At 37.9% G+C, this 14,316-nt stretch overlaps 1 protein-coding gene across 6 annotated transcripts in view; it reads left to right on the top strand.

Moving 5' to 3' along the window:
• USP47 (ubiquitin specific peptidase 47) overlaps positions 1 to 13,172 on the top strand; it is a 47,225-nt gene extending 34,053 nt beyond the window's left edge. For all 6 annotated transcript variants that reach the window (XM_015863982.2, XM_015863986.2, XM_015863981.2 and 3 more), the window contains 14 exons: positions 68 to 180; positions 405 to 509; positions 1,365 to 1,572; positions 1,846 to 1,961; positions 2,901 to 3,020; positions 3,124 to 3,907; positions 5,099 to 5,274; positions 5,453 to 5,533; positions 6,588 to 6,703; positions 7,702 to 7,820; positions 9,155 to 9,285; positions 10,886 to 10,933; positions 11,019 to 11,149; positions 11,758 to 13,172. In XM_015863982.2, the coding sequence (XP_015719468.1) occupies positions 68 to 180; positions 405 to 509; positions 1,365 to 1,572; positions 1,846 to 1,961; positions 2,901 to 3,020; positions 3,124 to 3,907; positions 5,099 to 5,274; positions 5,453 to 5,533; positions 6,588 to 6,703; positions 7,702 to 7,820; positions 9,155 to 9,285; positions 10,886 to 10,933; positions 11,019 to 11,149; positions 11,758 to 11,932 (2,423 nt within the window). In that variant the 3' untranslated portion in view covers positions 11,933 to 13,172. The remainder of the gene's footprint in view (positions 1 to 67; positions 181 to 404; positions 510 to 1,364; positions 1,573 to 1,845; positions 1,962 to 2,900; positions 3,021 to 3,123; positions 3,908 to 5,098; positions 5,275 to 5,452; positions 5,534 to 6,587; positions 6,704 to 7,701; positions 7,821 to 9,154; positions 9,286 to 10,885; positions 10,934 to 11,018; positions 11,150 to 11,757) is intronic.
• The last annotated feature ends 1,144 nt before the right edge of the window (positions 13,173 to 14,316 follow it).

The following is a 14,316-nucleotide window of genomic DNA, read 5'->3' as shown; positions in this document are numbered from 1 at the left end:
TTCAATTGGAGATTGTGTTTGTTTTTTTAACTGGTTTTGGCTTTTTGTGTTTTTTTTTTTCTGTCAGAGTTTCTCGAGTCACATGAGTATCCTGACCATATTAAGCAATTGGTACAGAAAGAGAGAGAATTGGAAGAGCAAGAAAAGAGGCAACGGGAAATTGAGCGCAACACTTGCAAGGTTAGCATTTCTACTGAATAATATGGCAGTCATTTCCCATGTATTGCTTCAGCAATTAGTTGTAATTTGTTATTACATTGCAAAGTTTCTTGTAATAAATGTACACCTGAATCGTACATCTACTGCAAGCTTGTACATGGTGGAGTTTGTAAACTTATCTATTTTAATATGTACGATAATTTAAACTACTGTTGTGTTAATGTTTTCTTTATTTTGTTTCATAGATTAAATTGTTCTGTATGCATCCAACAAAACAAATAATGATGGAGAACAAATTAGAAGTTCATAAGGATAGAACACTAAGGGAAGCTGTGGGAATAGCTTACAAGGTATGCTATGCATATTAGAGTATTAAAATTATTATGTAATTTTTTGGCTGCCATGTTTAAATTTCTGATGCTGTAGGAGTGTTTGCTGTTTTGTTTGTTGGTTTGTTTTTCCTTTTTGAAGAGGAGTTTTAGTTGCAAGTATTGACTGACTCATCTGTTGTTAGCTGTCAGATGATGTCTGTTGGGGGTGATACAGCCAGCCCTTTTAAAAGGCAGAGTGACCCTTATTCTAAAATCACAGTGGGTACTTCTGCTACACTATCCATAGCCTCAGTAAGTTGAAAGAATTCTGATAATCTATATTGGTATTTCATTAAGAATTTTGCAATGGATTTATAGTGAGAGAAGAATTGCAAGAAACTTCCTGCATAGTTAATATAGTAATATCAGTAGGCGCTGCTTTGGTGTTGATCTTTGCATTTTACAAAGAGCTGAAGGAGTGTATTTTTGCTCACCTACTCTTCAGTTCTTTTCATATACCTCTTTGATGGTGTACAGGCAAGGCCGTATGGATTTGGAATAATTTAACATAACAGTTCTCTAGGATGCATGGAAGATTAGTGCACTTAACCTCATCGGACTAAGATGCTGTTTGGTATCTGATATAGTATGTGCTTTCATATACTTAAATACTTCTCAAATTCCCCTTTTTTCTGGATTGTGATGCAGGCTTCTGTAGCTATATTTATCATTTGTGTATAACAGCTATTGTGAATGTACCTGTTTTTTTTTTAAACACAGTAGTTTAAACAATTGTTGACTGTGTGTACACTGAGATTTCTAGCTTACAAGGGAAGATCTAAACCCACAAAAAAATAGTTACGAAATAGTATTTCTTTCTTTTTGATTGTTTAGCTGATGGATTTAGAAGAGGCCGTCCCTTTAGATTGCTGTCGTCTTGTCAAATATGATGAGTTCCATGACTACTTGGAACGATCTTATGAAGGCGAAGAGGATACACCAATGGGTTTATTACTCGGAGGTGTCAAATCAACGTACATGTTTGACTTACTGTTGGAAACAAGAAGACCTGACCAAATTTTCCAGTGCTATAAGCCTGGTGGTAAGTCACACAATTACATACAGACAAAGGTAGAGGAAACAGATGTATTGCATGGTGGTAGGAAAATAAGCCTTGGATAATATAGAACAGTTTTGCCTCTGGCATTAAAATGAGTTTCTGAAATTGTACACGTTTTCAAATTCAATGCTGTTTGCATGGATTTAATGAGAGTCCTTAAACAGTATATCAGACAATGGTATGCTTTTTTTTTTTTCCCCCCACCTTTGGAATTTTCTTGATATAGCTGTGGTTTTTTTTTCCTCATCCCTGCAGAGGTCATGGTAAAGGTTCACGTAGTTGACCTGAAGACTGAATCTGTTGCTCCTCCAATAAGTGTACGAGCTTATTTGAATCAGACAGTTTCAGAATTCAAACAGCTAATTTCAAAGGTAATTTATCATTGTCGAGGATTATGTATTACAGAATTTTCATTTATTATTGCTCTGTGAATGTTTAATAACTTTAACTATAAAAAGAACTTGCCCCTTTTCCAGCTCATTCATACTGTGTGTCATGTAAGATCTGGTTAGTTGTTGCAGTTGAGCTTGTCTGTTTACTCGCTGAAAAAATGAGCAGTCTGCTTAATCTGTCTGTAGTTCTACCCTTCTTGGGGAAGCTGAAGAGTCGAGCAGATATTCTTTTGGACTAGTAAATTCAATCACCCCAGTAAGTTATTCTCTCAATAGCAGAATTGGTGAATCCTTTAACCATATCACTGATACAACATGCAACTTCCCCCATTGGCTCCAGTAATGGAATTAATAGCCACGGATGTCCATAAGCTCCCCACAAACCCTCCTTTTCATCCCAACAGTCACTTAAGCTGTAGAATTGACTATAGGTGGTCTTCAGCCGTGGAATGTTGGTGCTTTGGAAGAATATTGGAAGAAAGCAGCCATTTCACTTAGTTCTCTTTGACTTAGTTCATTGTAACCTCATAATATTCACTGTAAAATGTGGTTTGAATTAATGTTATATGCACAAAACCTGATGCTTGAAAACATTTTTGATTTTTCAGCTGCTTTTGTACCCTTGGAATGGGTTTGATATTTATTACTGGTTGCTAATGGTTTCTTAGTTCTCTGCAAAGTCAGGCCATTTTAGTCTTCTGATGTTGTGAAAGAACTGATGTTCTTTCATTCAAAGGATGGAAGAAAGCAACTGAAACTGAACCGTTTGGGGGCTAATTTTCCTGCTGCTGTCTTTACAATTCTTAAATCAATACAAACCTTCTCATTTCACTATAGTTCATCTTAAAATGATTATTCGTGTTCCGGTATTTGAAATTGTATGAAACACTTTAACTTACAGTGGTTTTCTTATTTCAGGCTACACATCTGCCTGCAGAAACAATGCGGGTAGTATTAGAACGTTGCTACAATGATTTGCGTCTTCTGACTGTATCCAGCAAAACGCTGAAAGCTGAAGGCTTTTTTAGAAGCAATAAGGTACATATTCTGATTTTGAAACTGTTCATGTCTCTTCATGGCATCATTTACAAGCCCATGTTGCAAATGCTACATAGTAAAACCACTCTTGTTTTATGTTTAGGTGTTTATTGAAAGCTCAGAGTCTTTAGACCGTCATGTGGCATATACAGATTCTCACTTATGGAAACTTCTGGATCGTCATGCAAATACAATCAGACTGTATGTCTCATTACCAGAGCAGTCGCCTGGATCTCAGTTCAGACGGTCCATTTATCAGAAGCCTAGTGGAGATATGGGCAACTTGGATGAAGCCTGTGAAAGAGTAAAAGGACCTGCAGGCAACATGAAATCTGTTGAGGCGATTCTGGAAGAAAGCACTGAGAAGCTTAAGAGTTTGTCCCTGCAGCAGCAGCAGCAACAGGAGGGTGATAATGGAGACAGCAGCAAAAGCACAGAAGCCAGTGATTTTGAAAATATCGAATCCCCTTCAAATGAAATAGACTCTTCAGCATCAGTAGAAAACAGAGAACTTGAAAACCAAATTCAGATTTCTGATCCAGAAAACCTCCAGTCTGAGGAAAGGTCAGATTCAGATGTAAATAATGACAGGAGCACGAGTTCGGTGGACAGTGATATCCTTAGTTCTAGTCATAGCAGTGATACTCTATGCAATGTGGACAATGCCCCGATTCCCTTGGCTAATGGACTGGATTCTCACAGTATCACAAGTAGTAGGCGATCAAAAGCAAATCAGGGGAAGAAGGAAACCTGGGACACAGCAGAAGAAGATTCTGGCACAGACAGTGAATATGATGAAAGCAGCAAGAGCAGAGGAGAAACACAGTACATGTACTTTAAGTCAGAGCCCTACGCTGCAGATGAAGGTTCAGGAGAAGGGCAGAAATGTATGTATCTTTTTATTACTGCGCGCCTTAAATGCTAGTGAAGTGTAGTTGATACATTTATTTAATTTGTATGCACTGTGAAGTCTAATCACATTTCTGAAAAACTTGTTTTTGTGTCAAATTAAAGCTAAGTAAAGTGCGAGGATGAGCCATGGTGTCAGGTTCAGTTACTAGCAGTTAGGTTTCCAGTGAATATGTACTTAAACACTCTTTTCTTTCTAAAAACATGTTACATCTGTCTATGATGCGTCTGTTTTCCTCCTGGTGAAGGCATTTTCTGGAGAATGAGTTGAGTTGTCTAGTGAAAAGGAAATCACTTTACGTGTTGAGGTTGATTTTCCTGCTTCAGAATGTGGTTAATTACTGTGATTTGCAGAGCAATAATCCTGTTACCATTTCAGTTAACAAACTTGAAAAATCCAAGTATTTTTTACTTGATGAAAATTCAAGTACAATTTATGTTAATTCAGAAGACTGTTGCTTTTATATTATTTGAAACAGAATGGGTACAATGGAGCATATGGCAAATGTAAGAATGAATATGTAAGAAAGAATGCTGCCATACAGTATAGAGTATTCTTGCCCCCCTCAGCTCCCTTGCTGGCAAGGTAGTATGAAAAACGGCAAACTGCGGCACACTTGGCCTTCTGCAGCTGCTGCTCAGCAATAACTAAACCAACAGTGTTATCAGCATTGTTTTTCTCCCCAAGCCAAAACAAAGCATGCCAAGCACTAAAGGAAAAATCAACTCTGACCCTGTTGAAAGCTAGACGGTGTAATTGGTGGTTTAAGACCAGACTGCATATATTAAGAAATGTGATTTCTAAAGGCAAATTACTTACGTTCCAGAACTTGATACAGGCAGAATATTTTTAAAATACAAAATTATTCCATGTGAGAAGTCTTTAATCTAGACTTGAGCTTGCCTTGTGATACTGTGTGACATTCTGGTAGAGAGTTATAAGCAACCTTTTTTCGTTCTGAAGATGTTGCTGTTTGAGAAATAGGGTGGTTTGGAACTGCTTTGTCTTCAGGAGTATCAGCTTATAAACATTTGAAATGCAACAAAGCTCATACAAGTTATGGTAACACCCTTTATGTTTAGTAGGGTTATTTATATGAAAATGATATGTTAGACTGCTTTCTTTAATATGAGTGTTTTGTGCTAATTTCATCTTCATTTTTGTTTAGGGTTGATGGTGCATGTTGATAAAAGAATTACACTGTCTGCCTTCAAGCAACAGTTGGAGCCTTTTGTTGGAGTTCCATCCTCTCACTTTAAAGTCTTTAGAGTCTACGCCAGCAATCAAGAGTTTGAGAGTGTTCGGCTCAATGAGACGCTTTCATCATTTTCTGATGACAACAAGGTTATTCAGAAGTTGTTTTGTAAAAAAGAAATGCATTTGTACAATACAGCCAAGTTTTAAGATAATAATTTGCAGCTTCATGTTACTTATTGGTTTAAATCACTGCTTTAATCTTGGTATTGGTACAAAATGTGATTTGGTTATAATGCCAGTTCTAACAGACACCTTTCCTTTACAGATAACTATTAGACTTGGAAGAGCCCTTAAGAAGGGTGAATACAGAGTCAAAGTCTATCAGCTTTTGGTAAATGAACCAGAGGTAAGGTATTGTTACAATGTAGATTGATTAATAGTGTTTCATGACAATATCAGTAAGTGCCTTGGCACTTTTTCCTCTGAAATCTTTCTAAAAAGAACCCTTTTCTTTGTGAGGTTTTCTGCAGTTTCCTCTAAATTAAGAGAGGGAATTTCAGGCTGTTTTTGTTCCGAATATACTGTTGGAATGTGATCTGCAGTCTTTCAGATGTCTTTATTTCTGTGGTGTAAATAGAGGACAAAAAAAATCGGTCTTTGTTTTCCTTAAATGTATGAAGTTTTATAGTATTCTTTCCAAATAGAAACTATCCTGGGTCATTGTTGCTGTTTTCAGTAATAGGAAACAAACAGAACTTGCTGCAGTCATGCAGGGCAGGAGGTGCCTAAAGGTGGGTGCCTTTCCCTTCTGCATCGGGCAGTCCTGAAGGAGTGCAGAAACAAAAAGACTGCCTTTCTTGTAGCAGTACAACTCGCTTGTAGCAGCTTTTGAGATGTGAAAGGGATAAAAAGTTGATCTTGTTGTATAGATGGGAGTCTTTAAAAGTTGATTTAATGTGCATCTTAAATTCTGATTTTATGCTTTAGACCAAACTGCAGAATATATATATATTAATAAAGGAAAAGCATATGGTACTGAAACTGAACTAGTTAAGCAGACAATCAGATTAGTCCAAGAATAATTTCCAGTCATGGTGTTCTGGCCTATCTGACCAGTGTTAGCCAAGACAGTGGCAGATTTATTGTCATGTGGCTTATTTATCTGTAAAGCTCTTTCAACAGCACAGTCCAAATTGTTTGATATGTTAATATAATGGCAGCAATTAGTAATTTGGGGACCAGATGCTTCTGGCATGTGGTTGGTAGGTTTTGAGGGACTTGTCAAAGGGTTATTATTGCAGTGCAACCAAATCCTGATTTTTATCAGTCTTGTTTACTGAAAAAGATTACTTTGCTAGGTGGGTGGGACAGGTCTCAAAGTCAGGAGACAAATTCAGAAGACAAATTACTATTCTATTGAAGTAATTTCTTTAATGGTTTTCTGTTTATTATGTTTGTAGCCATGCAAGTTTCTTCTAGATGCAGTTTTTGCTAAGGGTATGACTGTCCGACAGTCCAAAGAGGAGCTACTCCCACAGCTTCGAGAGCAGTGTGGCCTGGACTTAACAATTGACAGGTAAAGAAATTGCAGTCAGAGCTGAAGCTAAACGACGAAATATTACTTAAAATGTGTACCTTTTCTCCTGTGGAAAGAAGAATATTGGGAAAGGAGCAGGAATAAGCTGCTGTTTAAATCCAATTGTGAATAAAAGCGCTAGCTTCATCATCTTGGGCTTTCTTTTCGTGTAAAATGATAGAGGGAATTGTACTTACCTTGAAATGTCTGTGTGCAAAATGACTACAGGTTTAGGTGAAAGAAGTTTTAACCTCTGCAAGAATTATTTTATTCTGAAAGAAGAGTGTTAAGTAAATCTGTTCACATGCAGACAAAAAAAGTATGAAATAGTAGCAACCTTTCCTGTTGAGGAGTAAAAATGTAGATCTGGGCCAGGTGATTTCTACTGATCTTGCTGTGACTTGGCCAAAGGATTTTTGTCTACCACACGTGTATTGTGTTGTCTAATGCTATATGTTGTCCACTGGCACGTACCAATATTTGACTTCTGTGTACAGAAACCATTATAATTAGTGTTATGCTTCTACTTATTTCTGTTTTAGTTGTTCATACCAATATTTATTTGCATCTGAATAGAGCTCATGCTTTGATTTCGTGTCTGTATTGATGTAGTAGAACCCAGAATGTAAACCAGATATGAGTCTTCCATTCTAATATCTCCAAACAAAAACAACAAAAAAGGCAGGGGTAATACTGGTAATATCCTGCCTGTACTGCATAGGAAATTGTTTTCTTCCTCCAAGTCTCGATGGATTTCTTGTACTGATCAAGTACATGCAGGCTTATTGTCTTTGATTGATAGTGTGCTACCAGACAGTGGTAACAACATGATGTCAGGATTATCATAGAATGTTAAAATTATTGCTGCTAGACTTTACCTACCCTCGTATAAATGAGTTGCATTTCAGTTCCACCAAAAGAAAAAACTGCAATGGCTCACTTTTAATTCCACATCACAGTTAATTGGTTGAAAACTTTCCTCTGTCATTTAATTACAGGTTTCGTCTACGGAAGAAAACCTGGAAGAACCCAGGGACTGTGTTTCTGGATTATCATATCTATGAAGAAGATATCAATATCTCAAGCAACTGGGAGGTTTTCCTAGAAATACTTGATGGTAATAATAATATGGAGAGAAAGTGAAAATCATGATAAAGCTTTTATTTAGAGAATGGTAGAAAATGCAATTCCCTTCCTTTTTTTTTTTTAATGTAAGACTAATACTGAAGTGTGTTTTCAAGGGTAATTTGAGGGAAAAAGATAGACTGTACTATTTTTTCTCTGGTATGTATAGATAAGGAATGTGGATAGCATTTGCTCAGAACCTGTTTCACAAGCATACTTGCTTTAAGAAGTCCAACGTAACTGTAAATCCAGTAGCACAAGCTATTCTGGACAACTGATGGATCGTGGTGTTTTTAATTTTAGCAATTATGTCAAAACAAATGCAAGACAGTGAGATGAACACTGGAGGTTCTCCAGTCCTACAGATGGACTGGAAATGTGTATCAGCTCACACTTGAAGAATTGTTGTTGGAGGAGCATAAGGGCAACTGCTTTAAAGTTCTATCTACACTTCTTTCATCTTGTTCTTCAGCTAAGCACATAAATAATGCAACTTAGAGCAATTTACAGCTAATTCTCTTGGAATAGTGGGTTTACATCCTGTCACTGTTATGTGCGTATTTAAATCAGTTGTTCTGTGGCTCAGGAGGAAGCTGAGGTAATTGCTTCAGATGTGGCAAGAAGGATTTAATTGATTGTACCTTCATTTGGACAACAGCTTAGGTGTTGAAAGGTAGCACAAATGCAGCCATGGACAAAATTGTAGAAGATGTTTAGAAGCTTCAGCGGTGGTGGTTTCATGTACCACAAGCATGTAATGGTAGATGTTAATGCTGAAGTTGCATGTTCAGTAGGCTAAATTACAAAGTTGTAAACCAGTTTACAAGTGGGTGACATCATCCCTTTCATATTATTTTGCATATTTAATTGTGATATTCATGACGTTACCCTGTCTGCCAGAGAAAGCCCTGATATGTGAAATCTGGAGGCAATATGTATTTTAAAGGTGGTCGGTGTAAAGCTGACTTCAGTAACAGGAGTGTAGCTAGTGTGTGAAAGCTAGAAGTGAGGTGTGAAAAGCTCTACGTCAGGAATCAAAGTGAAGCCTGTGAATAGTTACCAGATTACAGAGGAAGGTTGTGCAAATGGAGGAAATGAAGGTCAGCCTCTGATGACAAATTGTTTGAAATTAAGTCCTAGTCTGGCTTTTCCTGATCTTTCTCCTCGTCTTTGGTAGACTGCCTGCAGCATACTGAGTTATGTAATATTTAATGGGTGGGTTGTGTGTGTGCAATGCAGCCTTCAATACCTGAGTGTGTTTGCTATGCTAATTTTAAATGAGCTAGTTTGTGATGTTAATGTAATGAATTTCTTTCTCTTTCTAAGGAATTGAAAAGATGAAATCTATGTCACAACTTGCAGTTTTATCGAGACGATGGAGGCCATCAGAGATGAAGCTAGATTCTTTCCAGGAAGTAGTGCTAGAAAGCAGCAGTGTTGAGGAATTAAAAGAGAAGGTAAAATGTACAAACAATGTAAATTTTTCATGGTTTCTGAATGCTTTATTGATGTCTTATTGATGGGAAGCATAGGGGTATCATGACTTCAGTACTTTTTTTCCTCCTAAGACCAGAACTTTCCAACAGGCAAGCATATGTGCCATACTAGCAGAAGTGTGTTTTATTATGGGACTATTTTATTAATTTGGTTTATCAAAGGGTTCTTACAAATGGTTGTTTGGAAGAAGGATCCCTTGGATGTTGATGCCAGCAGGAATCCTGTTAACAAGTCTGCCGGTCTTAATTGAAATATTAATAATAGGATTTCATGTTTAGGCAGGAAAGAGGAGCATCATTGAGCTTTCATCTTCATTTTTATCTGAAGAGGAGGTCAGCTCTTGTTTTCCTTTCTTAAGGACCAAGTTGCAGGGAACAACTTGAAAGACTCTCTGAAGGAATGCTGCTAATCTTTTTGGTCACAGCACCAAGATAAATATGAATTAGACATCTGTAGTAACAGATGTGTTCATCCAGATCTTTTCTTCCAGCCAAGTCTTATCAGTAGATAGTAGGGCTGATATTTCAGAGATTTGCTGTCCTTTCTTAATATTTGTTGATTTAACCTACTTTACTAAGGAAATAAGAGTTTAGAAAATTAGGCTGGCTACTGGTCTGCTCTTATCAGTTCATTTTAACTTACTGGAAGAGCTGATGGAGGCAAGAATCTTAAAAATGAAATCGCCAAATTTTGGGGAAATAAGCAGCCAGGGATAAAAGCAAAAGTGTAAGTTAATATCTGTACTGCCCTGGAGACAAGATTGCAGCCTGCCTTTGGGTTAAGGGCAAGGCAGTGCTGAGTTTGTGTGCATTGTGAGATTGCTCAGCAGATACCTAGTAGGTGGGAGTCAAGTGGATGGGGCCAGCCTCTTTTCAGTGATAGAACAAGGTGAAATGGGCAAAAGCTGATACACAGGAGGGTCCATCTGAACATAAGGAAAATCATTTTTACTGTGAGGGTCACAGAACACTGGAAAAGGCTGTCTGGAGAGGCTGTGGAGTCTCCTTCTCTGAAGATACTCAGAACCTGCCTGGACACCCCAGTGTGTGCTCTGCTGTAGGGAACCCGCTTCAGCAGGCGGTTGATTTCCATAACCTCTAGGGGCCCCTTCCAGCCCCTGTCATTCTGTGGTTATGGTAGGAAGTGTGGCGTATGTAGATGAGGTTAAGGCATTCATATTTTACAGCTTCGTGTGCTCACCTGCTTGACTGCCATAGTTTTCATTTGGTATAGGGAGGAAACTACTGGACCTAAAGATTTATCATAAGGCAGTTGGTGACTTTGTGTCATGGATTATATTAACCGTTTCTATCTTATTGTTGCCTTGCTGTGAATTCAGGGATGTGATGAAACTGCCACACCAGGTGTCACTTGTCTGACACAGTGGTAATTCCAAGAATTTGGAAAGTGTGTACTTTGTCACTGTCATTTTGTACTAATCCTTTAGATCACCTGATGAGTGTGTTAGTCAGCTTCTAGATTTGGGAGGTCTGTGGGCTTATGTAGATGCAGCATAATGTTATCGAGTAGTATTAAATCTACTCTTTTTTCACTCCACAGCTGAGTGAATTAAGTGGAATACCCTTAGAAAATATTGAGTTTGCAAAGGTAAGATCTTTCCTTTTTTCCTCACATTTTATTGGTGTGAGTATGTGATTATGTAACTTTTTTATCGACAATTACTTCTTTTTAGGGTAGAGGAACATTTCCTTGTGACATTTCTGTCCTAGAGATTCACCAAGACTTGGACTGGAATCCAAAAGTATCTACATTGAATGTCTGGCCTCTGTACATTTGTGATGACGGCGCAGTAATATTTTATAGGTACATACATTATTACTGAATAGTAATGCCAGAAATCTCTGCTTAAGATTTGAGGGTTGATGTAATCAACAGAAGCTTAAACATTCTACTTGTTTTCTAAAAGGAGAAATGCTTGTGTGACAAGGTTGAAAACACAGAACTGTAGTATTTGGGCTTCTCAGCTTCATACGAACCTGATTATTTACTGTTTGGGTTTGCTTGTTTTAAGAAAATAAGTACTGTTCCCTTTTACTCATTTCTCTCTCTCACGGCTAAACACAGAAGTAATTGCTGTTCTTGAGAGTGTATCTGAATTTCATCTACCTGTTGGTGTTGTGATGGAATAAAGAACAGAGGCACAATTACCCACAAAGAGTGGGTGTGATCAGGTAGATGGAATATAGTCTCTGTTCTTGCTGTTTTCTGTTGGGTCTGCTGTAAGAATACTGAATAAAAGGAGACTCGGATTAATATTAGTTACTGGAGAAGAAAAGCATTTGTGTGGAGTATTATGTTTAGCTCAGTTTCGTGGGTTTTTTTTAAGCTGCACCAGTGAGGGGGAGCTAAAGAAATCTAACTGCTGTTGTAGTTAATGTAACATAGATTTCTAACGTGTATTTTCATCTTAGGGATAAAACCGAAGAATTAATGGAACTAACAGACGAACAGAGAAACGAACTTATGAAAAAAGAAAGCAGCAGACTCCAGAAAACTGGACACCGGGTAACCTACTCCCCTCGTAAAGAGAAAGCACTAAAAATTTATCTGGATGGAGCACCAAATAAAGATTTGACTCAAGACTGATATTTGCTATAGCATTTTCCCTGGGGAATTTTTTTTGTTTAAAATAAGAAGGTTCTCTACTACTGTGTAGTGCCATTACGGCAGGACACTCATTAGGTGTAAAGCGCTGACACCAGCACTGGTTGGGCTGTGCTACCAATCAGCAGCGCAGTGCCCCGTTGGGTCGCTGTTTGACTTGGAATCATGTTGTGCACTATAGTCAAATGTACTGTAAAGCTAAAAGGGATGTGCAAATAAAAGATTAGAACCTAAAAATGGGTGGGGTGGGAAACGAGTGGAAATTTTTGAGGACAGTGTGCACATAGTAGCTAGTGAAACTAGCCTCAAACAGGATACTCATAGCTTAATAATAAAAGCTGTGCAAAGGCCATGAAAGAATCCTTTTTGTTTGTTTCGCTGATACACACATTACCTCATCTGAGAGTCTGAAGCAAATGTTTAACACCTTGGTTCTCAAAAGCAGCAAAAAGGGGTTGAAGATGTGATGGAAGGACTCCAGTTGTGAGGGCTGAGAATATTCTTCCACCAAACAGGTGCTCTTAGAGGTCTGTCTGAAGCGGCCGGCGGGTGTTGGTTCTTTTTGCAGAAGTGCTGTTGTAAGGTGAACTGACTTTTAGCAGCTTATGGAAACTGAGTGGCTTTATGATATTTCATCCAATGTGTAAATAAAATTTGCCCTGTCCATTTAACAGAACTGCAGTTCAGCTACTTTCCATGGTATTTCTTTTCACATATCAACATCCACTGTGTACGTTTGAAAGCGTAGTTGCCTATTTAAATTTGTATTTGTTTTGTTTGACAGTGCTGGGTACTTTAGGGTTGTATTTCTCCGTGTTAATTAAGCTTTTGTTCTGTTTAGCTACTTTTTTGTACATTTTGGTTTTGAGACTATTACAAGTTTGCATCTTGTCCACTCGTTGGAAGTTATTTTATTTTTGCCTGGAATTGATTCCATAGCTCTATGTAGTTAAGTACTGGGGCAGCCTTTAACACCTCAGCATATAAACTTGGTAGTTCAGGTGGTGGTGAAGAAAGTGATGCAGTCAACATGCAAAAGCCTAGGAACAGCCATTTTTCTTGCTTTGGTCCATAAAGATCAATAGAGAACAATTCTTCTTAGTTTTCAGAAAACCACCTAATTTATAACAATCAAACGATTTTGGTAAACTTTTTCATGCCAGATGCTGTTTACAACAATGAACATGCCAATAAAACATTTGTTCATTCTGTTGTGTTTTAATCATTAAATGCTGTGGGTTTTATTTGAAGAATATCAGGATTACTTCATGGAAATGTGCTTTTTCAAGGCCATGGCAGAGTTGTAAGCCTGTTTGTACACGTGTGTATATTCATACACACTCCATACCCAGTATTATGGGAATCATATTGTAGCCTGTCTGCTGTTCTCCAGGCTTTTTTTCACACTGTGTTAAGTTTCCTTTCCAGAATTAATTCCTTCCCAGTGAAATTATGAGGCTCTGAATACAGCTGGCTGCTAAGTTTTGCTACGGAGAGGAAGGAGGAGTTGGAAGAACTGAACATTCAGTTTCCTGATTGCTGAGATGCAGCAGTGTGAAAAGCCTGAGGAATCCAGCAGCTTGAGAGCCAGGCACTGCAAGGGGGGATTCCCTCATTCTTCCTTTTGAGCTGTGCCACCTCATCTGACATCAACAAGTCAGAAGTGGAGGAAGCATAGAGTGCACACCATCCTGTACGTAGAGTAGCTTCATTACACTTCCATTTATGTGTGTAAATAGTTAAGTGTGTAAATAATCTGCCAAAGTTGTTTTTGAAGAGGGACAAGTATGGCTAAGAAAAGAATTCCAAAAACTGCTTTCTTAATCCTTAGCCTCATTTGGGAAACTTGAGTTGAATGTGCTTATTGGAAGCTTATTGTAACACTGTATGTCTTGATAAAAGCCTGGATAGTGGACCGGAGCATCCTCACAATAATTTCCTGTTTAGTGGTGAACTTCCCTCTGTGTCAGCATCTTGGAATATGTTCTGGATTGTCTGGGGAGATTTGCAGCGTTTGCTTTACATTCTGATCAAGTTTGACTACATTTTAAAGAAAGAAAAGACCCTCGAGTTTCTGATTAAATTAGTTTTGCAGAGATTTGATATCAATAGGTGTTATTAGGGGCTGAGGCACTGGGAAACTTGAAGGAAGAATTGTCTTCCTTCATAAGTAGGGTAATGTTTATGGGTAATCCTTGCTCTCTCAAAGTGCTATTTTAGACCAGGGAAATTATAGTGAAGTTTAATTTATTTCCATTGTATGGATGAATTGGCTCTAAACTACAGGAATTACAAATTTTAGTTGGGACAGAGAGGAAAGTTCAATGTGAACCATGTTGGAGAGCATACGTGTGTGTGTGTACATG

This window comes from Coturnix japonica, chromosome 5, assembly GCF_001577835.2.
Source record: "Coturnix japonica isolate 7356 chromosome 5, Coturnix japonica 2.1, whole genome shotgun sequence".
Taxonomy (NCBI): domain Eukaryota; kingdom Metazoa; phylum Chordata; class Aves; order Galliformes; family Phasianidae; genus Coturnix; species Coturnix japonica.
This window is presented reverse-complemented; position numbering and strand designations above follow the sequence as displayed.